We start from the raw sequence: 22302 nt of genomic DNA on the forward strand, positions 1-22302 counted from the left end.
AAAAGTTCAAAAGGTGAGAAGCCTGATGAGATCCAGGGCACCTCTTGTATTCCAAAGAGGAGATAGCTCAGGGGTGGGCAGACAGGCTTTTCCATAACCCTATCACAGGTGCTTGTTTTCCTGCTTTCTTCATCTCAGAAGATATCAGAGCTTTTACCTCCTGCCTCTTATGTCATAATTCCACTACTTTGCCAATCACTCTGGCTATAAGGTAGACTAGACCTGAATTTTTAAGGTTTAAAAAAAATGGAGAAAAATCCCATACACTTAAAAAAAAAATCAGAAAGAAACAGGAAGAAAACAAAGGTGCATTTGTGTTTTCTTCACAGGACAATTTCAAGGGGATGGTAGAGCATTTGTCCATGAGAAACTCTCATATAGCTGAATAAAAATTAAAGGCTTGTTTCTGCAGTCTTTACTTAGATTAAATGCCTAATGATATCAATGAGAGCTAGGGCTGCGGAATCAGGCCCTATAATTGTACACGTAAAAATCTGCAGTACATAAAGATACATCTTTTTAAAGTTAACGCGATGTTTGTTTCACAGATTCACCCCTTTTGCAAATGGACCAGATGACACCCCAGAAGAGATACTGGCCAGGATTGGCAGTGGAAAGTATGCACTTGCAGGAGGAAACTGGGATTCAGTGTCCGATGCTGCCAAGGTCAGCAGATTCTTTGTTTTTATCCTGCTTTCCAAAAAGGGGTCATTCTGCAAGATGTAAGGTTCTTTTAAGCAAGGGGAGGTGAAATCAGCAGCTATATTAGTTCCATACATTCTATTTTAATGAGCACTATGTCAAAATGGTTCTGTGAGACTTATTACATTATGCATTTCTGTATCCTGTTTCAGGAATGTAAGACTTAATGCAGCATCATAACACAAATAAATGAAATTTAATATCCAAGTCCAACAAAAAAAGCCTTTTCAATTCGGTTGAACTTTTCAAAATATCTAGGGCAGCCCAAAACGGCAAATGTCCGGTTTAACTGTGGATCACTGTGTGACCCCCCCCAAGGTAAACGCTTTAAAAGGCAACCCATAAATTAGTATTTTTAACATGCACTTAGGTATGTTCATTATTATAGTTTTGTATTATTACTAACACTTTGCCTTTGCGTAGCACTTTTCATTCAAGTATCTCAGTTGACTTTACAAACATTGATTTCTCTCTCACAGTCACTTGTGAGGAAGGTAAATATCCTTGTTCTGATTTTACAAATGAGAAAAGTGCAGCACGAAGTGATTATAGCCAAAAATATCAGAAATGGCCACTTATTTTGGGTACCCAAATTTGTGAAATTTTGGGCCTGGTTTTCAGAGGTGCTGAGCACCCACAGCTCCTCTTGATTCCATCTGAAGTGGTTTGAGCGTTGGCCTGCTAAACCCAGGGTTGTGAGTTCAGTCCTTGAGGGGGCCACTTAGGGATCTGGGGCAAAATCAGTACTTGGGCCTGCTAGTGAAAGCAGGGGGCTGGACTCAATGACCTTTCGGGGTCCCCTCCCATTCTATGAGATAGGTATATCTCCATTAAAAAAAAAAAAAAGCCCACGGTGTATCTCAAATGGATACCCATACTTCCAAGTACACCTCTACCTTAATATAACGCTGTCCTTGGGAGCCAAAATATCTTACCACGTTATAGGTGAAACCATATTATATTGAACTTGCTTTGACCCACCAGAGTGCACAGCCCCACCCCCCGAGCACTGCGTTACCACATTATATCCAAATTTGTGTTATATCGGGTGGCGTTCTATCAAGGTAGCGCTGTATTGGTCACGTCTATACATTTTAGCCAAAGGGATTTGCCCAACGTCCGAAAATAAGTCTGTGGAAGAGCTGGAATTAGAACAAATATCTCCTAAGTTCTAACCATAAAACTATCTTCATTTCTCTTGTATTCTTTAGAGTTTAAGGCCAGAAGAAACCATTAGATCATCTAATCTGACCTCCTGTGTATTAATGGCCACAGAATTTCACCCAGTTACCTCTGTATTGAGCCGAATAACTTGTGCTTGACTAAACCTTATCTTCTAGCCTTGATTTGAAGATGTTAAGAGGTGGAGAATCCACCACTTCCCTTAGTAGTTTGTTCCAATGGTTAATTGCCTAAATTGTTAAAAATTGGTGCCTTATTTCCAATTTGAATTTTTCTGGTTTATTCTTCTAGTCATTGGTCATCCTTATACCTCTCTCCACTAAAGTAAAGAGCCCTTTAGTACCTGGTATTTTCTCTCTGTGGAGGTACTTAAATATTGTTATCAAGTAACCTTTCAATCTTCTCTTGATAAACTGGACAAATTGCACTCTAAGTCCCACTGTAAGAAATTTTCTCCAGCCCGCAAATCATTTTTGTGGCTCTTCTTTCTGCACCCTCTTCAGTTTTTCAAGAACCTTTTTTAAAATGTGGACCCAGCACTGTGCACAGTATTCCAGGATGGGTCTTATCAATGCCATGAACAGAGGTAAAATAGCCTCTCTACTCCCTGCTCCCCATTTAGACATCCAAGGATCACGAGTCCTTTTTGCCACAGCATCACGCTGATAGCTCATGTTCCGCTGCTTGTTCACCATGACCCCTAAATGCTTTTCAGAGTCACTGCTATCCAGGATTCAGTCCCCCATTCTGTAGGTAGAGCCTGCATTCCTTGTTCCTAGCTGTACAACTTTGCATTTGGCTGTTTTAAAATGCTTTTTGTTTAAATTGGCACAGTTTACCAAGCAATCCAGATAACTCAGTCTGAATGCCTATAGGGTGGGAGCAGGGACAGGCTCCCTAGACCCCCCCCCCCCCCCCGGCCCATGTGCTGCTGTCTTTTGTTTACCCCTTCTCTCCCCACCCCCCTGTTGGCAGACTTTGGAGGAAACTCTCTGCAGGCCACTACCCACAAGCCAGTGTTTGGCTCTTGTTCCTCCACTTCTTTTGCAGGGGGGTGGGGAAGAGATCTGACTTGAACAAGGACCAGTCTCTCAGGCAGCCCTAGAGAGTCAGCTCTAAGGACTTAGTCCCACGGAGTCTATTGCCCCCTCACAGTATTTACCTTCTACCCCCTTCCTGGTGCATATTGTTTACCATCAGTCGGGGTAGCTATGAGATCAGTATGTCTTGCAGTTATCTCCTCCTTGGCTGGATTTCCTCTGTCACCAGCCGTCCCTGGGCAGAGCAACTTCCTCCCCGCTTTAAGCTCCTCCCCCTCCAGGCAGAGCAAGCCTTGCAGGTGTGTCTCGTTGGCATGGAACAGGCCCAGAGGAACTAGTTAGCCCCCTCCCCTGCACACCAGGGTGAGCGCGCCTCTTCACACGGCCCTCTCTTCATCGTTATTTTCCATTCCACCAATCTGTGTGTCATCCGCTAATTTCATCAGTAGTGATTTTATATTTACTTTTAGCTCATTGAAGGAAATGTTGAATAGTTCCAGACCTAGAACCAATATCTTAGGAACCCCACTAGAAATACTCCCATTTCAATGACTCCCCATTGACAACTACTTTGAGTTCTCAGACAGTTCGTAATCCATTTAACTCAGGTCTGAAGAACAGCTATGCATAAGCTCAAAAGTTTGTCTCTCACCAACAGAAGTTGGTTCAATCAAAGATATTACCTCACCCATCTTGTTTCTCTAGTACCCTGGGACCAACACAGCTGCTACAACACCACTGCATACAAACCTTATTGTAACAATTAGTTGGGACCAAACAGGTTAAACTGAATTCAAAAAATATTTATAATTATTAATTAAACTAGAGGCTTTTTAATTAAAAAAAATGTGTTTCATGCTTGTCAGCAATGTGGGAATCACGTAACTTAGTATAATAAAGGTGGAAGGGTGTAGATAGTGAACATTCTCAAGCTGGTGACTTACAGTAACATTTTCAGAAGTGCCTCAGTGACCAAGGAATCTAAGTTCCACTTTCAAAAGTGACTTAGGAGCCTTTAATATCCCCAAAACAACAAGGAGTCCAGTAGCACCTTAAAGACTAACAGATTTATTTGGGCATAAGCTTTCGTGGATAAAAAACCTCACTTCTTCAAATAAATCTGTTAGTCTTTAAGGTGCTATCAGACTCCTTGTTGTTTTTGTGGATACAGACTAACACAGCTACCCCCTGATACTTTAATATTCCTATAGGAAACTATTTTTCCCCTAATTTGTGTGTTGGTTTTGGTTAGTTTTGTTTTCTCATTGTTAGAGAAGTAACTAGTTCATCTCACCTGCACAGACCAATTGTCAAATAATGATGTTTTAATAGGGTGTCCAGTTTCATATTAATATGTTCAGATGATCTCTTAGGTGCTTAAATGTCAGTATGAAATTTGGTTTTACTTCTGAAAATTACAAGGGATTATAAAGGCTTGGATGCATTGCACTGTCCATTTAAATACTGCTGATGAAACTACCATGAGTAAGGGGAAAATCTAAGTAAAAATATTTCCAGTCAGACTCTGAAAACCTCAATTGATGTTTTTTTACATTTCTCTCCCACCCCATTTCCTTCTCCTTCAACCACAGGATATTGTGTCCAAGATGCTTCATGTAGATCCTCATCAGCGCCTAACAGCAGTCCAAGTGCTAAGACACCCATGGATAGTGAACAGGGAATATTTATCTCAAAATCAACTCAGCAGACAGGATGTTCACCTGGTGAAGGTACACAGCATCTTTTTCCTGAGAACAGTAACTTCCTGAGTAACAGTGAAAAGATAGGATTTGCATTAACAACTTGGAGATACAGGAAATAAGGGGGTTATTTTCAAAGGAGCCCAAGATAATACGGTATTACATTAAATGTAATACTATTTTACACACATCTACTAGTTATTATAACTTTCTTCTGTGTTGTAATGAACTAGCTCGTGTGTGTGTGTGTGTGTATGTATGTACATACCAGTATGTATGTATGTACCATACCCTTGTGGGGTGGAACTGGAACCACTCAGCTGTGTGCCTATACTACTAACAGCAACTAGAGATTCTCCTTTCTCTTGGTGGGAGGAACTAGGAAAGGGAGGGAACTAATGAAAGAACTTATTTTAAGCCAAGTATTTTCTCTTTTATTTTACAGGGTGCAATGGCAGCCACGTACTTTGCTTTAAACAGAACACCTCAGGCACCAAGGCTGGAGCCTGTATTGTCCTCCAATCTGGCTCAGAGGAGGGGCATGAAAAGACTTACCTCAACAAGGTTATAGCAGATCCCAAAAATGCCTCATTGAAACCCACAGTTTGTTATTCAAGAGGTTCATCTTTATTACTCAGTTAACAGAACTTTGGACAACTTGCACATGAAGTCACCAGAATCAGCAGAAGTCCAGCATAAGGCAAAGTTACCCTTTGCTGTTTTATTTTTTACATTCGGGCTAGGATCCTGAATCAGCAGCTTCTCCAAGATGTGCCAATTGCCCTATTTCCTTATTGACTTAAAGCCAAATAAAATAGATTCCCTCCCAACCCCAAGTACTATTTTTGAATCCTTAAGATGTTCTGAGATCACTTTTTTAAAGCACTTTTCACAGTGAAAGCAAGCAGTTTGATTTAAAAGTTTTCAACTGTGCCAGCATCTGCATCATGGTGAATTGGCTCAACCAGCCAGCAGTATACATCTACTGATCATCAGCTGCACTGAAGCCCATCTCAAAGGAATTGAAGGTTGAGGAGACATGGTGCCAAATACCAGACTTAGAAAAAATTCTGTACAAAGTGAAGGAGAAAGAGCTGTCACTGATGAACACATCTCCTGATTCTGAGAAATCTTGTGAACTCTCCCGCTCTCATCTGATGTTGAATAAAGTATGGAACAGTGACAGACCCTTTAAGAGCAGATGTCACAAGCCCTAATATATTGAGGTTTGGCAGAGAACACTGGGAACTGCAGTCTCCAAAAGGGATTGTTAGGTCTCATGTGAATGAGGAGGTCACATGTCTGGCCAAGACTATATGAGTAGGAGCCTGTGGCTCAGAGAGGAGGTATCAGGGCCGGCTCCAGGCACCAGCTTAGCAAGCAGATGCTTGGGGCCGCCACTCCAGAGCAGGGCAGCACATTCAGGTATTCGGCGGCAATTCGGCAGAGGGTCCCTCACTCCCACTCGGAGCGAAGGACCTTCCACTGAATTACCGCAGATCGCGATCGCGGCTTTTTTTTTTTTTTTGGCTGCTTGGGGCAGCAAAACTCCTGGAGCCGACCCTGGGAGGTGTGCCCTATGTTTGGCCTCTCCATAGTAGCAGGCTTGAGAAAACAAGCTGAAGATGGCTGGTGGAATAGAGCCAGGAAAAGACCTGGGACAGACCTACAGACAGCACACAGAAAGACCCCAAGGAGGGTTATTGCCAGAAGGAAGTTGCTTGGACAAGATAGTGCAAGAGGGGTGTTAAAATCAGTTGAAACTCACAGTTAGGGTGGCAGGAAGTCCCCCTTTTTATAACTGTGCCAACTAGACTAGTGGATTGTTGAGCCCAGGAGAGGCTAAATGGACTGTCATTCTCGTTCCCCCAGGTCTTTTCCTGGGTCTATTCCACCAGCCTTCCTCAGTTTGTTTGCACAGGTCTGCTACTCTGGAGAGATCAAACCTAACGTATATCTCCATCCACTGCCCTCCTTCTATAGTCTGGGCTTGTCACCTGACACACACTCCCATAGACATATGACACTCAACAGTTCCTCCCTGGGAAACGTACTCTCCAGGTTCCCTGCTTTTAAAGGGCCAAACCTTTAATTATGCTTGGGCACACGGCACTCTCCCATAAAGGAGCCACCTGAGCCTTACAAGGTATTTAAATATTATTGTTATTATTATTAATAATAATAAAGAATACTGTGCTATTGAGACAAAATCAACCATACTCTGCAATCTGAGTTTTCCAGGTGTGGGGAAAGAAAACTTCACCAGAAAAGTCGTAGTAAAACAAATCTTCTTTTGCATTTCCTGATTTCAAAAGAAAATGGGCAAGATTTGTAATGCTGGACTTAAGACTTTTTTTTATTCCCTTTCTTATCCATGTTGGCTCTTGATGGTCACAAGTTGGCCAGGGTTGTTATTTATAGTGCTTTTGTTAATTTGTTTTTCAAGTGAATTTCATCACCTCACATGCTTTATGGAAGCAAACAATATACTATGTTGGCTTTTATTTTCTGTTGCAAAAGGTAAAAAGAAAAAAAATGTGAACATGGAGCTTTGTATCCTAGAAGTGGTGTTTATTTTGCTGTGCATCTTGATACTCAACTGGAATCAGCAGATTCAGACTCTTTGCAGCAGTATGTCCAGGGGAACAAGGAGTTGCATTAACTACAGTAATGTGCTTTCTAGGATTACATTTTCCAGTGTTGCTCTGAATTTTGTTTGTTTGTATTAGTCTATTTTAAAATTCATAATTAATCTTAATAATTTAAACCAATATTTAATGTTCTGTTTTATGTGCTGTGCACACGGGATTGCATCAAAGCAGCTCTCCTTTAAACTGTGTTTTTGGGTTTTTTTTAGAATAAAACAATGCTGTGAATCATCACAAGGTGAATGAATTGGCTCAAATTTGTGTCCTTGTTCATGTGTATGTTTATATAATATAACACATATGGCCCTGATTCTCTGGTCTGGCCAAGCTCGGCTTGGGACAGGACTGGGCATATAGGTTTTATGTCACCTTTATGGTCCCCTTATTAGAAGTCAGAGCAGCCCCAAACACCCAGCTCTTAACAGCCTCAAGGGGCTAGTCCATCAGCTGGGGATCACTGGAAATGCCTCCTAGAATAGGCACATGGGGGAGGGGGGCACAGAGTCACTACAGCAGCTGTACGCCACCCAGGGATTCTGTGTACAGATGGGAAATATGAGGGGACAGATCTACTGGGTGTCCACCTGCTTGAGCAGACTCAAGAAGGGGACCTCAAGCATGTAAATGTATTGTGTATGATAAGACCGAGAACATACTGTGTACAGTTTGTCTCCTCTAAGACTTCCTGTTGATCATGCGGTGCTGTAACTGTCCTCTCTATTCAGACTACATTGAAACAGCAAAGTTATTAAAATCCCATCCCCTTTTGACATTTCTTCTGTCTGTACCTTTTTTTCAATCTTAACACTGCAGTGGGCCCACTCTACTGCTTTATATGAGCCCTACCTTGGGCACTGCTTCGGGGTATGATTCTGATCTCAAATACATGAAGACAATTCTCTAACTCACAAATTATTCCCAGACTGCATGTGCAAAGAATGTGCCAAATAAGAAAGAATAAATATTAAGTTGCACTAATTATTTTGCTTTATAAGCTTAGAAATCATGTCTAATGATGTTTGCCTATTAGGGTTTTGCTGTCAGTGTATCCAAAAATACACAAATCCCATTTTATCCAGGCAAATGCGGTCAGTGTTTCAAGTGATAGTATAGAGGAGCTTTCTCATCAATATAATGAGCCTTTAAAGTAGTCTCAGGTAAAGTGGCAGTTCCCACTATCACTAATACAGCTATTTTTTTTGCCAGTCTTTTCCTTTACAGATTCCTAACTACAGAGCTGTATAGCTTGGCAGTAAGCACTTGCTCTTTCTATGACGAAACGTAGCATACAAAGGCTTAGCTTAATTTTTTTTAACCCTAATGGGTTAGTAATAGGCATGTAAAAACCAATAATTTTAATAGGTTTAGATGTTTTTTCACTCCTATAAATCTAAAGTTACTCTGATTTACAAAATACTTGATCACAATGGTCCCTTCTGGCCTGGGAATCTATACCATGCTACAGGCTGTTAGTCTGCATGGTGACCTAATGCCTTTGCATATTTAAGAATAGACTTTTCAGAAATGGAGAGAGGTAAATAGTGGTGTCCCCCAGGGGTCTGTACTGGGCCCAGTCCTATTTACCATATTCATAAATGATCTGGAACAGGGTGTAAAAAGTGAGGTGGCAAAACTTGCAGATGATACAAAACTACTCAAGATAGTGAAGTTCCAGGCAGACTGCAAAGAGCTACAAAAGGATCTCTCAAACCTGGGTGACTGGGTAACAAAATGGCAGACAAAATTCAATGTTCATAAATGCACATTGGAAAACATAATCCCAACTATACATAGACCATCATTTTATAAATTAGCTGTTACCACTCAAGAAAGAGATTTTGGAGTCATTGTGGATAGTTCTCCGAAAACATCCACTCAATGTGCAGCAGCAGTCAAAAAAGCGGACAGAATGCTGGGAATCATTAAGAACGGGATAGATAATAAGACAGAAAATATCATATTGCCGCTATATAAATCCATGGTACAACCACATCTTGAATACTGGCTGCGGATGTGGTCACCCCATCTCAAAAAAGATGTATTGACTTGGAAAAATTATTAGGGGTATGGAATGGCTGCCGTATGAGGAGAGTATGATAAGACTAGGACTTTTCAGCTTGGAAAAGAGATGACTAAAAGGGGATATGACAGAGGTCTATAAAATCATGATTGGTGTGGAGAAAGTAAATAAGCAAGTGTTATTTACTCCTTTTCATAACACAAGAACCAGGGGCCACCAAATGAAATTAATAGGCAGCAGGTTTAAAAACAAACGTATTTTTCACACAGTGCACAGTCAACCTGTGGAACTCCTTGCCAGAGGATGTTGTGAAGGCCAGACTGTAACAGGGTTCAAAAAAGAACTAGATAAATTCATGGAGGATAGGTCCATCAATTAGCTACTAGCCTCTGTTTGCCAAAAGCTGGGAATGGGCAACAGGGGATGGATCACTTGATGATTACATGTTCTCGTCATTCCCTCTAGTACCTGGCATTGGCCACTCTCGGAAGACAGGATACTGAGCTAGATGGACCTTTGCTCTGACCCAGTATGGCCGTTATGTTCTTAAATGCCTGAACCATACAAGTGTACAAAGAAATTACAGTGCAATGTATACATATGCACAGTAAAATGTTCAGCACTGTAACAGACTGGCCCTGTAATAGGTACAACTTGAGCTGTCATTCAACTCAACACTTCCCTGGAGTCTCTCAACACCTTGCAAGTTTGGGCCCAAGCTAGAAAACTAATTCTTTACAACTGGTTACAAATACATTTTAAAAAGTAAGTTAAGCTAACATAAGGGGCCAAATTTACAAAAACTGGCCTCTTTGTCTACATGCAACTTACCCACACAGTCACCTGCATAAATATTTTTTTGCGCACACACAACTCATTTGTAAACCCAGCAGAACCTTGATTTTACAAACATCAACCTTATGAATGACCAGTTGTACAAACCATTTTTCCTGATGGGGAAAAAAAGTCACATCACATGGACTGATTTTGGAAGAGATATTAAATCTTATGCTTTGGAGCTTCAGCAAATCTCACAGGTCAGGATGAGACCCTTGTGAGGGGCAGATCATCCCCCATCTGTCTACTGCCGGGTTCTTACACCTTCTTCTGAAACATCTGGTACTGGCCACTGTCAGAGACAGGATACTGGACTAGATGGAGCTTGAGTCTGATCCAGTGTCATAATTCATATGTTCCTACAATTTAAGGTATTCCAAGGACTAGAACAGAGGTCGGCAACCTTTCAGAAGTGGTGTGCTGAGTCTTTGTTTATTCACTGTAATTTAAGGATTCGCGTGCTGGTAATACATTTTAACATTTTTAGAAGGGCTCTTTCTATCAGTCTATAATATATAACTAAATTATTGTTGTATGTAAAGTAAATAAGGTTTTTAAAATGTTTAAGAAGCTTCATTTAAAATTAAATTAAAATGCAGAGCCCCCAGACTGGTGGCCAGGACCCGGGCAGTGTGAGTGCCACTGACAATCAGCTTGCGTGCCGCCTTCGGCGCACATGCCATAGGTTGCCTACCCCTGGACTAGATCAGTCCCTAGCTAAACCGAGCCACCAATTCCAGATGTCACAAAGAGGCATAGAGGGCTCCTATACTCCCCTTTTCCCTTTCTGAGTAAGGCAAAACTCAGATACAGCTCAGAAAAAGCCATAAATTCTATGTTTTGTGCAGAAGCAACTTGTGTATGCAAGGTGGTGTGCACAAAAATGGAGGGCAGGTTGAGGCCTCTTTGAAAATGTGACCCTGAAGTTCTTACAGCTCACACTAGCAAGGAAGTGCAGGTAACAGCCAAGAAAAAACTGGGCTTCTGCACATTTTACCTCCATATAAGGTATAAAGGGGGCATGAACAATGTTTTGTTTTTAAATCAGACCATTTTACAGGAGAAATTCAGGTCTTATTTACTCTGATTTTGTGAAAGACTTGGGATTCCTGGAGTTCTGGTAGGATTAAGACAGAGAAACCATGGAACTGAATCCTTTTTAACTTAGAGAAGTGATTTTTATTCAGACTGTTTGGAACTTTGTTTTAAAGCCTATGTAACTTAAATGGTTGGAAGAAAAGTTCTCTTGTTAAAAGTTCACATCCCACTCCTTTTTTAAGAAAGTACAGAGATCTTCCCAGTCACATTTTTGGGTTGTAAAAGATAGATAACCAGTGCAGCTGAGAAGACAAGTTTTGACATCTGTTAGGTAAAGAAGCAATCCTAAAAAAAACTTAGAAGTTCAGGTCACTTTTATAAAACAAAGAAGAAAAAATGCACATCCCCAATATTTTTTCTTTTGAGGTTATATTTAACATTCTAATCCTTCTATAACATGCCCCAGTATGTCTACAAGCATTATAGTACACATGTAACAGGCAAGAATTGTGAGAATGAGTTGTTAAACATGCAAAAAAAATCAAAATTATTGTTAAGGCTTTTGTTGTGTTCTTAAGTAAGATTTCTAACAACTTTAAAGTAGAGTTTTTTTGTTGTGTCAATATTAAGACTATTATATAGTAAAATCAGTAATAGTTGGAGCTAAATTTTCAGCCAGGTTGTGAAACTGTGTTAAGTTTTGTGAACACAAAACTGCATCTTTATGTGCAAATGACAACTCATGCAAATAAAGTAGCTAACTACCTAATTGATTATTTGTGTAAAAACAAGCAGGCACATGTAAATATTTCATCTTCTAAACATCTTCAGTGTTCTGTTTTTAATTACACAACCAATTATTTGTATCTAGTTATATCTTATTAGTCCCATAAAATGCAGTGTTAGAGGTTCAATTTGTGCCCCATTACGTGTCCTAAATACATGTGATGTCCATTATTTTCTGTAATGTCACAGAAGGCTGAAAAGGCAAAAAGCAGGTACCGCGTCCCTTTTGTTAAAGATGAATTTTGAAACCAGAGAAAAAAGTATTGTAAAAGGTGTGAAACGAGGAATAAAGTCAGTTGCTAAAGGCTAGCTTTTGATTATAACTCAGGGCCAAATCCTGCCACCCTTAGTTTCCACAGTACCGTACTCTGCAAGCAGCTCTTATGAAATCAGTGGGACAACTCACACCGCATCACAATAGCAGAATCTGGCTCTTAGGAAATAATGTGGGTGAGGGGTTTTCTTGGTTAATATTTGATAAATTCATCTAGCACTTTATTTGCAGGCTCCATACCCATGTTTCCAAATGCTTTTTAAGTTTCCTGTTTGAAATGAGCAGCCAGTGCGGATTTATTATGCTTACCAGCATTTCTGAATATTTTTATATACATGGTTTTATGAAGTGTAGTATTTTTATAGCACTATGATCATCTTTGAATTTCCTGTACTGTTACATACAATTGTTTGTAGATGTTTCCTGCCCCCTTCTTCCTGTGAACTGTACCAGTGCTGCTGCTACCACTACTGGCCTCAGCGGCTGCCAAGTGACACTATTGAGTTTACAGTATTGTGAAACTGTCTGAACTACACTTCAAAGCAGCTGTGATTGTGCTGAAGGGCTGGCTGCATGCCAGGGGACACTGACAGGAGAAAATGTTCAGCTGTATTGTGACAGGGCAAGAGTTTACTGACAGGTTCCTGAGGAGAAAGCTCAGTACTGACCTTCATCTGTACTCTGCAATTTTGGCTTGTCATGCCCAGTCTTTCTTCATAAAGAAATACATTTAAAAAGACCCTATTTCGTTTTGCGTATCTGATTCCTAGTCAGTAACTAAGCACTTGGTCATGTTTGGATGTGTACATAGGGTCCTGATAAAACCATACAATGCTCTTCTCAAACAATAGCTGGAGATGTTATCGCTTTGTAGCCTCAGTCCTCAAACCTGCAATTTGACCTGCTGTTCCCTACCTGGGAGGGGACAACTGAGCCTTTAATCACTCAGCCTGTCATCCTCACACCAGACAAGCCTGGGGCTTCGCTCCTGTTCAAAGCAAAGCTTCCACAGAGTTCTACCTTTAACAAGTGTCCCCTCAAACCTTCTGCAATTGGATGCTGTGAGTTTCCTTAGTAACTGGTATGCAGCCTGCATAACATCAGTTCTCTGCCCATTAGCCTTATTAGTGACCACAAAACAAAATCAATCTCTCCCAGGCCTGCACCAGAGATTCAGTTCTGCTTTTCTGGAATTAGTGAACCTGATTCTCCCCTCAATTACACCAGTCTTATACCAGTACTTCCATTGGTTTTGAAGGAATTGGACTGGTGTAACAGAGTAGAGAATTGGGCCCACGCTCTATGCAGATTAGGGTCTCCAAAATACAGTTCTGGTCCAGGGGAGCTTAATCCTTTGATTTCAAATACACTCATCCTTAGTATTATGCACTGAATATACTTATCTTCATGCCTCTTCTTCCCCCACCCCCTCCACCAATTGCTTTGCTGGCTTCCCCTCCACTTCTTACCCCCTTCCCCAAAGAAATAGATTCCCTCCAACCTCTTTAGGCCCCACATCTGTCCCCAGAACAATTCTACTTCCCTCACATTGAGCTCTGGTCTCATGCACCAGATCAGACTCCTCTTAGCCATTTCTCTTCCCACTGCCCTCTCCATGCACTGAACTACCAGTGCAACCCACAGCCCTTTCATGGCTCCAGGCCTGAGGGTAAACTGAATAAAACCAGCAACTATGGAAAGTGAGTCATGTTGGGAATGCAGGCTGGAGAAAGGAAAGCCAGGACCTACTCCATGCTTTGTGTCAGATTATGTAATGAAACATTTTACAGCACAAGATATAGAAGGGCAGAGACTGGATAGTGGGGCCCCCTGCTGGTCATATGGGCAACTCAATCAGGCACTTTGCTAAAAGTGATAATGGACCAAAATAAATAGAAAGCACTGTACATTTTTTGTACAGACAGTGTAAGCCACGAAAAGTGTTGTAGTTCTCTTGCCCCAAAACTCCATCTGTTTCATTCAGCTGACCACTTTGTAAGAGACATGTACCCCACAGACTGAAGGGGGGCACATCTTAATACTCTGCATGGAAGAATACCCAGGTGGATGAAATCTGATCTGAAAGTAAAGTGCAGGGAAGTGTCACCCATGCAGCCACAGGTTGCAAAGGAAAAAAAACCTCCTATTTTTCCTCCTGGTATTATATACCATTACTGTAAAAATGATCACTATCAGCTCATTTTGTGCATTTTAATAACCCACAAAAAATTAAATGATAGAATATTTACTGGCCAGCCTGAATGTACCATCTTTTGTGTGGTGTCAGCTGACCTCCTCCTCCCTTACTCCCACAGATATGCCACAATACACACCCCACTGGGGAGTACAACTGGATTCTAATGATCTGACACCCCACAGAAAAATCAGTAAGATGGGGGTGGGGAGGCTACAGAAAACTCCAGAGCTCAGACTCAGGGATTCTGCTTAATTATTCTTTTAGCAAGAGGAGTTTGAGAGCCTCTGGACAAGGCGTGGTGGCAGAGCTTCTGAGCACAGGGCCTATTCCCCAGAGGACTCAAAGGACCTGACTTTCCTAGCCTTGCCAAGAAAATAGGCCAGGCATCCCTTATGCCTATCTTTAAAGGCCTGGTGGTTCAAAGAATGGGACTCCCCCAGAGAGCCCAAATACCACTGTGAGCAACTACAGCCCTGTATTCACACCCTACATAACACTGTAATACTCTTTGTACAAAATATGCCTTGTGAGGTATCATTTGAAAACTATTAACTCACTGGTCACTATCATGGTGAAGTGTGTATAGCAACTTTATAGGTAAAATTATGAACATAACCTGAAATTATGACTGATGTGTTTACCATACAAGTCTGGGGAGGGGGGTAAACCTGCTCCTCAAAGACAAAGGACAAACTGACACCTCTAGCCAGGTGTCAAAGTGGATTGGCAATTATCAGTCAAGTGACCATTCTTTGGCAATGGACATGGGTAGGACCAGAGCAATCTGCATTTTAACAAACAACAACATGGAATGTCTTTCACCCCAAGACTCCATGCGTCTGTCCACACAGCAGGAAGGAACTTAATCTAGGGGTAAGGAAAATGCATTTCAAAGAGTGACAACTATAAAAGAAGGGCAAACACACCCCAGCTATTGGTTTACTCTCTCAATAAGATGACAAAGAAATCAGCCTTTGGGACTGGTTCTGACCTGATTATTTGGTCAGCCTTGTTACTGGGAATAAGGGGTAAGGATTTCACCTTGAACCAAGTCTAGTTAAAATGCTTTCAGTAACTAAAACTTAATATTTATTTCTCTTATAACCATGTCTGATATTAATGCCTTATACTCATACTCGTACCCGCATGGCCCCACAGTATGTGATATATGCCATCACGTGCCAGCAATGCCCCTCTGCCATGTACATTGGCCAAACCGGACAGTCTCTACGCAAAAGAATAAATAGACACAAATTAGAAGTCAAGAATTATAACATTCAAAAACCAGTCGGAGAACACTTCAACCTCCCTGGTCACTCGATTACAGACCTAAAAAATAAAAAAAATAAAAAAAAAGGAGAGAGAGAGTGTGTGGGTGTGTGTGTGTGTATCTTACTACCGTATTTTCCACTGCATGAATCCGATGAAGTGGGTTTTAGCCCACAAAAGCTTATGCTCAAATAAATTTGTTAGTCTTTAAGGTGCCACAAGTACTCCCCATTCTTTTTGCTGATACATACAGACTAACACAGCTACCACTCTCAAACCTGTCAAATATTAGTTAATACACTGAAATCTTGAACATCAAGAACTAGAAATACACTGTAATTCAACAGCCTCCACTCCACTACTGTAACAACAATGGCAGATTTTTTTTTTTTTAATTGCTGATAGAATAGATTTAGTCAACCACTCATTTCAGTCATTTGTCTGGACAAGTTTAACTGTACCGCCCATTGAAATCTGAACAGAGTTGGTGTATGGGGCCTTATATATAATTTATAAATGCTACAGTCATGTATAATCCTGTCCTCTTAGATTCTAATCTCAGCTACTGTGCTTAACTCCACTGAAATGCAATCAGTAACCAAGAACAGAATTTGGAGAGGGAGAGAGAGATACTTCCTCACCTACTGCTTTTGACCCTGTGACCCTCACTCCCATCTCTGTTTTTTCATTTGTTGTCCCCTGGAATTTCATGATGTCTGTGTCCAGTGGCTCCTTCCCTTAGGCTGGGGGAGGGGCCTTTAGGTGTGGGCAGGCTTGTGCCCACCCACCCCCAGAGCCTCAATAGATACAGAAATCTACCTCTAGATTAGGATTAAGCCGTGTTGGTAGGACTGCATGGAAAAGACTGCACTGCCTCTGGCCATGTGGTTGTATTTAAATAAAAGACTGTCTTCCCAGGGCTCTCAATTTGGGACGTTTCACTAGTACTTAATTCCCTTAAAAACTAATCATAGGGTGAAATCTTGGCCCACACAACGTGAACAGGAGTTTTGTCATTGACAGCAAAATCTGAAAGAAAGTATTGTACATTTATGTAACCATATGTCATCCAGAAACAGACATCCAGGCCCTTAATTCAGTGTCACCATTAAATGTTAAACACATTTAAATAGTGTTACTTGATTAACATTGGAGGGGTGCAGCTGTGCAGTGAGGAGTTGCCTTTGTTTTTCCAGATTGTTTTAAGAAAAGATCAGGGATAAATACCACCTGAGCACCACAGCACACTGTTATAATTGACATTATCCAAAACCAAAAAGAACAGGAGTACTTGTGGCACCTTAGAGACTAACAAATTTATTTGAACATAAGCTTTCGTGGTTAGCAGAGGGTGAATGCACTGGGCATGCAAGAGAGAAATTTTTGATGGCCCATCTCTAAAGTATCAGATGAAAGATCCCATGCAGCCACAAAACTGGAAAAAACAGACAACCATTATAAAAAGGTACCTGCATTCTCTGGACTTACTGAACCTTTGATCTCCCCAGAAGCCTTGTCAGTGAAAGAGGTGAAACTGAACTGCTGTTCAGAGTTTCTACAGTTTTAGTTTTTAGCATTCTTTTACATTGTTTGTGCTGTATTGAAATACTTGTAGGGAGACTGTATTAATGCTGTTTCCATAACAAAATTCAAGACTAAAACCATAATATATATTAGTGATGCACTAATCATGTGAAGCACTAGAGGGCCGAAACCTGATAGTCAAACATGAATTAAAAAAAAAAAGTTTCCAGTATAAACAGATGAGGAAGGCCTACCCCTTGAACAAGCTGTCTAATTAAACTGTTTAAAAACAAAGGGAACCAAGTTTATCCCCCGTGAAGCTCCACTGACTTCATGAATTAGGGGGGCAAAATTATATTTTAATTAGCAGCTGACCTTTTTCCATGCCACGGTCTTCTTGTACCTTTCTTGAGTAAAGGATTTCAGAAACAAGAGGCAGCAGGATTTTTTCATAAGTGATCTGATGGGTTGGAAAACAGGCTAAAAATTAAGTTTTATTTAGAAGTCAAGAGCCAAATCAGTCTGATTTAAATTCAGAGGTAAAGGTCCCAATTATTTTGATGGGATTAGGATAGTATAATATACAAAATTATTTTAATTAGGTACACCATTCTCTTCTCACTTGAACCAGTGAAAATCAGGAGTAATTCCACTGAAGTCAATTGAGTTATACTTGTGTAATTACAAATTTGAGTAATGTCTGAACTTCCAAAAGTACTGAACATCTGAAGCTCTCATTGACTCAGATGAGATTTGTGGGTTCTCAGCACCTTTGAAAATTGGGCCATAAACCTTAAACACACAGACAGTCTTGGGATGGAAATGTGAGGCCAAAAGAAGAGTGAGGTATGGCTGTGATATTACATCATGTCAGCACAGCTGTTGTCTTATTGGTATAACAAACACTTGTATAATTAAGTATTAAAGTACCAATTTCACTTTCAACATTTCTGGAGAAAGTAAACAGAAGTATTACTTGTTAATCCCTGAGAAATGAGACATTGGCACTGCCACCTGACATCAGGGTTTGGAATAACCAGTTATTAAGCACAAGACAGACTCATATTTCCTTAGAATGCTATGTTTCAAACTCTTTGGGGGGCGGAGGGGGGAGTGAAGAGAGAAAGAGAAGAGTGATGTTGTAGAGTGTGGAGCTGAATGACACTCACACAGCTTGGGGTATTCAGCTGCAAGGTTTTGATTTTAACCATTAGGGAGAGATGGACAAGCTGTGAATGTCAAATTTAGCACACAGGTCAAAGTCCAACCTCTGCGTCTCTCTAATAAATACATATAAATGTGTGACTGTATTTTTGTAAAAGTTGTCAAGGACACCCAGAGTATTGGGTGGGCACTTTTTTGGTTACACTTCCTCTAAGTCTAAAATAGACACACAATGTTGTTTCCCAAATGACCTTGCAGAGTCTACCAGCCCTGCTTGTAATTCAGCACCTGACACGTCCACTCTGATCCCAGTAACTACAGAGGACTTTGGCACATTCACTACAAGTTAATCTAGTGATCTTACTTTGTTTATCCACTATATTTGATGTATCTTTTTGTCCTTGTTAGAAAATTAGGCCAAAAGTGATTTAAAAGAATTAGGCCAAAGGTAATATAGTTAAACCTATCTGGGTATGCATCAACTGATTTCAAAGGGAACCTCTGGCTTCCTCTGAAAAGTCAACAGGGTCTAGGGTGACCAGACGTCCCGATTTTATCAGGACTGTCCCAATATTTGCTTGTTTGTCCCGTGTCCCGACCAATGTTAGGTCGGGACACGGGACAAACAAGCAAAGGCTCCGGAGCCTGGAAGGGCTCGCGCCCTTCTCCGCCCCGACGCCGCCCTCTCCTTCCCCCATTGGATCCCTCCCACTGCCGCCGGGGGAGGACATGACCAAGCACATGGCGCCCGGGCCCAAACCTGGGCCTGCTGCGGGGACCCAGCAGCGCGCACGCTGCGCCCAGCCCCTGGCCAGTCGTGTCTGGGCTGGCTGCCCGGCTGGTGCAATCCCGCGGCGGAGGCATCAGCAGCCCAGCCCCGTTCGTTCCCCTGTGGGACCCGAGCGGGATGGGGGGGCTGGGGCCTGCTGCCCCCACTCCGGGGCCGCCCGCGGGATTGCACCAGCTGGGCAGCCAGCCCAGACGCGACTGGCCAGGGGCTGGGTGCGCGCTGGGTCCCCGCAGCAGGCCCGGGCTCGAGGGGTTTGTGGGCGCCAGAGCTGCAGCCACCGAGCTTGGCCAGCGGCCGCTTCCTCCCTCCGCGGCAATGGGAGCTGCAGCAGCGGCTGCTCCCGAGTCCCGCTGCCCAGGTGGGGAGAAGAGCCACCGCCTGGCCCCGCAGGCCACCCCCTACTCTCCCTCCAGGTACTGCACTGGAGTCCTGCCTGCTCGGGGCCAGGCCGGACTCACACTCACCCCGGCCCCGCGCTCCCCTGAGTCTCCTGGGCCTCCCTCCAGCGTTTGTGAAGGGAAGAGGAATCGGGGTGGGGGATTTTTTTTTATTTTTTTTTTGCTCTGCCGCCATTTTTCCCCCTCTGCCCCCGTTCCCCCGCATCCCGATATTTGACCTGGGTGATCTGGTCACCCTAACAGGGTCCCAACTACCTTGTTGGCACAATTCCTCAGATCATCAAGCCAAAGATCAGCCCTAATATAACCAAGTTCAACTCCACTGAGGCTAGCATAGTTATGCCTGCCTCAGCTCCCTCACCTTAAGGTGTTCTTTGAGCTGAGGTCAGAGTCCTCTATGGAATCCAGGATCACCCCTCCTGCACATGGCTGCTTCTTCGAATCATGGAGTCGCTTTTTCTCTCTTCCCCTTTTGAAACCAGTTTCTTTTTTCCTGGTCAGCAGTTAAATAGGACTCTTTTGCTACAAAAGCATGCCCCTCTATTCCACTCCCCTGCACATGAGTGTCTTATGTCTCTAAGTCCCTTCCCACCAGCTCTCACCAAGTCTCTAAAGGTAAGTCTACAATGCGGGGGAGCCACACACATTGTGGCAGAGAGTCTCAGGGTATGTCTGCACAGAAAAGGAAAAATCCACAGCTAAACCTATGCTAGCCAACTTGGGCTCAGGCTGCAGGGGTGTTTCACTGCTTCCAGCCTTGAGCTGGAGCTCAGGCTCTAGGACCCCACAGGATGGGAGGGTCCCACAGCTCAGGCTCCAGCCCAAGCCCAGATGTCTACACAGCAATGAAACAGCCCAAGCCCCATAAACCCAAATTGGCTGGCACAGGCCAACTGCAGGTTTTTCTAAACTGTACAAACATACCCTCAAAGCCCAGATGTAAAGAGCTCCACTCCACTACAGATTAGCCTCCTTGTGACTAGGTCTGGGAATGAGCATTTGCCCAATATGGCACCCCATTGTTGGTTGCTCATAGTGCAGTTATTCTGGGTCTTCAGAACCAGAAGTACTCCCTCTTTAACTCAGTCCCACAATCAGGTCACTATACAGTCCCCTTCCAGGGCATCAAAGTCCCACCAGACAAGCTGTTACCTTCCATTCTATCTCTAGGGTTCATACCACTTCCCAGTAGCTAATAGGGGAGCCCGAGCCCAAACCTACCTTTAACTCCAGGTTCTAGTCCAGGAACCTTATGACTAGGAATCCTGCTCTGCTCAGTGTCTGTTGCCCTGGGCTCCTTCCTGCCCTACCTCTCTATCTCTGGCTTTACCACTAGAGCTTCTTCTACTCTCTACAACTACTTCACTCCACTGAGCCTCTTGCCAGACTCCCTACCCCACATTAGGTCCTAGGGCTTACTGTCCCCCATATTTCCTACTTGTTTTTGGCCAGTTCCCTTTCCCTGCCACTTCTCCCTACTTGCACTTGCTAACTTTATAATCCTAATCCATCTTCTCCCCTAGCTGAGCTTCATCTACAGTTAGGTTTTATCAGGCACTGGCTCCCAGGTGCAGTATATGAGATTAATAGATTCCTTCTGGCCCACATTAACTAGCTCAGGGCTTGTGTGGGGTGAATATCCCATTGCCTAGGTCAGTAGTTCTCAAACTTTTGTATTGGTGACCCCTTTCACATAGCAAACCTCTGAGTGCAACACCCCCCCCTTATACATTAAAAACACTTGTTTATATATTTAACACCATTATAAATGCTGCATGCAAAGTAGGGTTTAGGGTGGAGACTGACAGCTTGTGCCCCCCTCCCCGTAATAACTTCATGACCCCCCATGGGGTCCCACCCCCCGCCAGTTTGAGAACCCCTGGCCTAGGTCAACTGACTTAGGCTCTAACTACAAGGCTAAAAATAGCAGTACAGACGTTCCTGCTTAGGCTGGAACTCAGGCTCTGAGACCCACTTCCCTGACTAGCGTCCTCCCTTTTAGATTTTGTGTCCCCCTCCCCCCCCAATAGAGAGGCACCAGTTATCTAACCATTAGGATACACTCACTTCACATTTTCTGACTCGCCTCCACAACCAGGAGGGCCAGAAAGTTACATGTTTTAGTGAAAACTGAGTTTTGTTTTTTAAAATCGAACTATCCCAAAACTTAGGACAAAATCAAGAGAGCTCACATTACTGCTTTTCCTCTGCTGGGCTGTAAACTGCTGCTAGCAGGCGGTATGTCTAAAGGCAACCAGACTTCACAATTTTCCACCATCAAACTAATTCCTGAGCAAAGGCTGTTCTCTAGGCAAAGGATTATGACTTTTCAGGCAGGATCAAGCATGAAAAGGGAATACGCTGGCTGGCAGGCAGCCTTTATCTAGGGGCCGGGCGTGTCTGCAGGCGGGAGCTCGCTCTCCTTCGCGCAGCCACAGCCCCGCTTCTAGTGCCCTTGACACAGCAAGTCAAGAGGCGGGCAGAAGACTTGGAGATGGAACGGGGGGGCGGAGGGACAGCGACCAATAGCAGGCAAGCAGCCACCTGCCGGCAGCCAATAGCGGCTCAGAAACTCTCTGCTTTGCTCTCCGCGGGCGATATCGGCTTCTTAGCGTTTGTCTTTGAGCTTTTACGACGTCACGCTCCCTCCTCCCGCCGCGCTACTTTACGCACCCGCAGAGTGGCAGGGGCCAATGAGCGGCCAGAGCGCCATGGCGACGGAGGCGTTGCCGT

At 42.9% G+C, this 22302-nt stretch overlaps 1 protein-coding gene and 1 long non-coding RNA gene across 13 annotated transcripts in view; one reads left to right on the top strand and one right to left on the bottom strand.

Annotated features, from left to right (window-relative positions):
• The window catches only part of RPS6KA2 (ribosomal protein S6 kinase A2), a 445421-nt gene extending 437390 nt beyond the window's left edge, over nt 1–8031 (top strand). For all 11 annotated transcript variants that reach the window (XM_039528713.1, XM_039528712.1, XM_039528709.1 and 8 more), the window contains 3 exons: nt 549–666; nt 4517–4654; nt 5070–8031. In XM_039528713.1, the coding sequence (XP_039384647.1) occupies nt 549–666; nt 4517–4654; nt 5070–5195 (382 nt within the window). In that variant the 3' untranslated portion in view covers nt 5196–8031. The remainder of the gene's footprint in view (nt 1–548; nt 667–4516; nt 4655–5069) is intronic.
• Nucleotides 1–22234, bottom strand: part of LOC120400262 — a 31927-nt gene extending 9693 nt beyond the window's left edge. The window contains exons 1-2 of one of the 2 annotated variants that reach the window (XR_005595654.1): nt 21762–22234; nt 17593–17677 (exon numbers count right to left, since the gene is read on the bottom strand). This is a non-coding gene — a long non-coding RNA (uncharacterized LOC120400262). The remainder of the gene's footprint in view (nt 1–17592; nt 17678–21761) is intronic. The other variant, XR_005595653.1, reaches the window with a different exon arrangement.
• Between the last annotated feature and the right edge of the window lie 68 nt (nt 22235–22302).

This window comes from Mauremys reevesii, linkage group 3, assembly GCF_016161935.1.
Source record: "Mauremys reevesii isolate NIE-2019 linkage group 3, ASM1616193v1, whole genome shotgun sequence".
NCBI lineage: Eukaryota > Metazoa > Chordata > Testudines > Geoemydidae > Mauremys > Mauremys reevesii.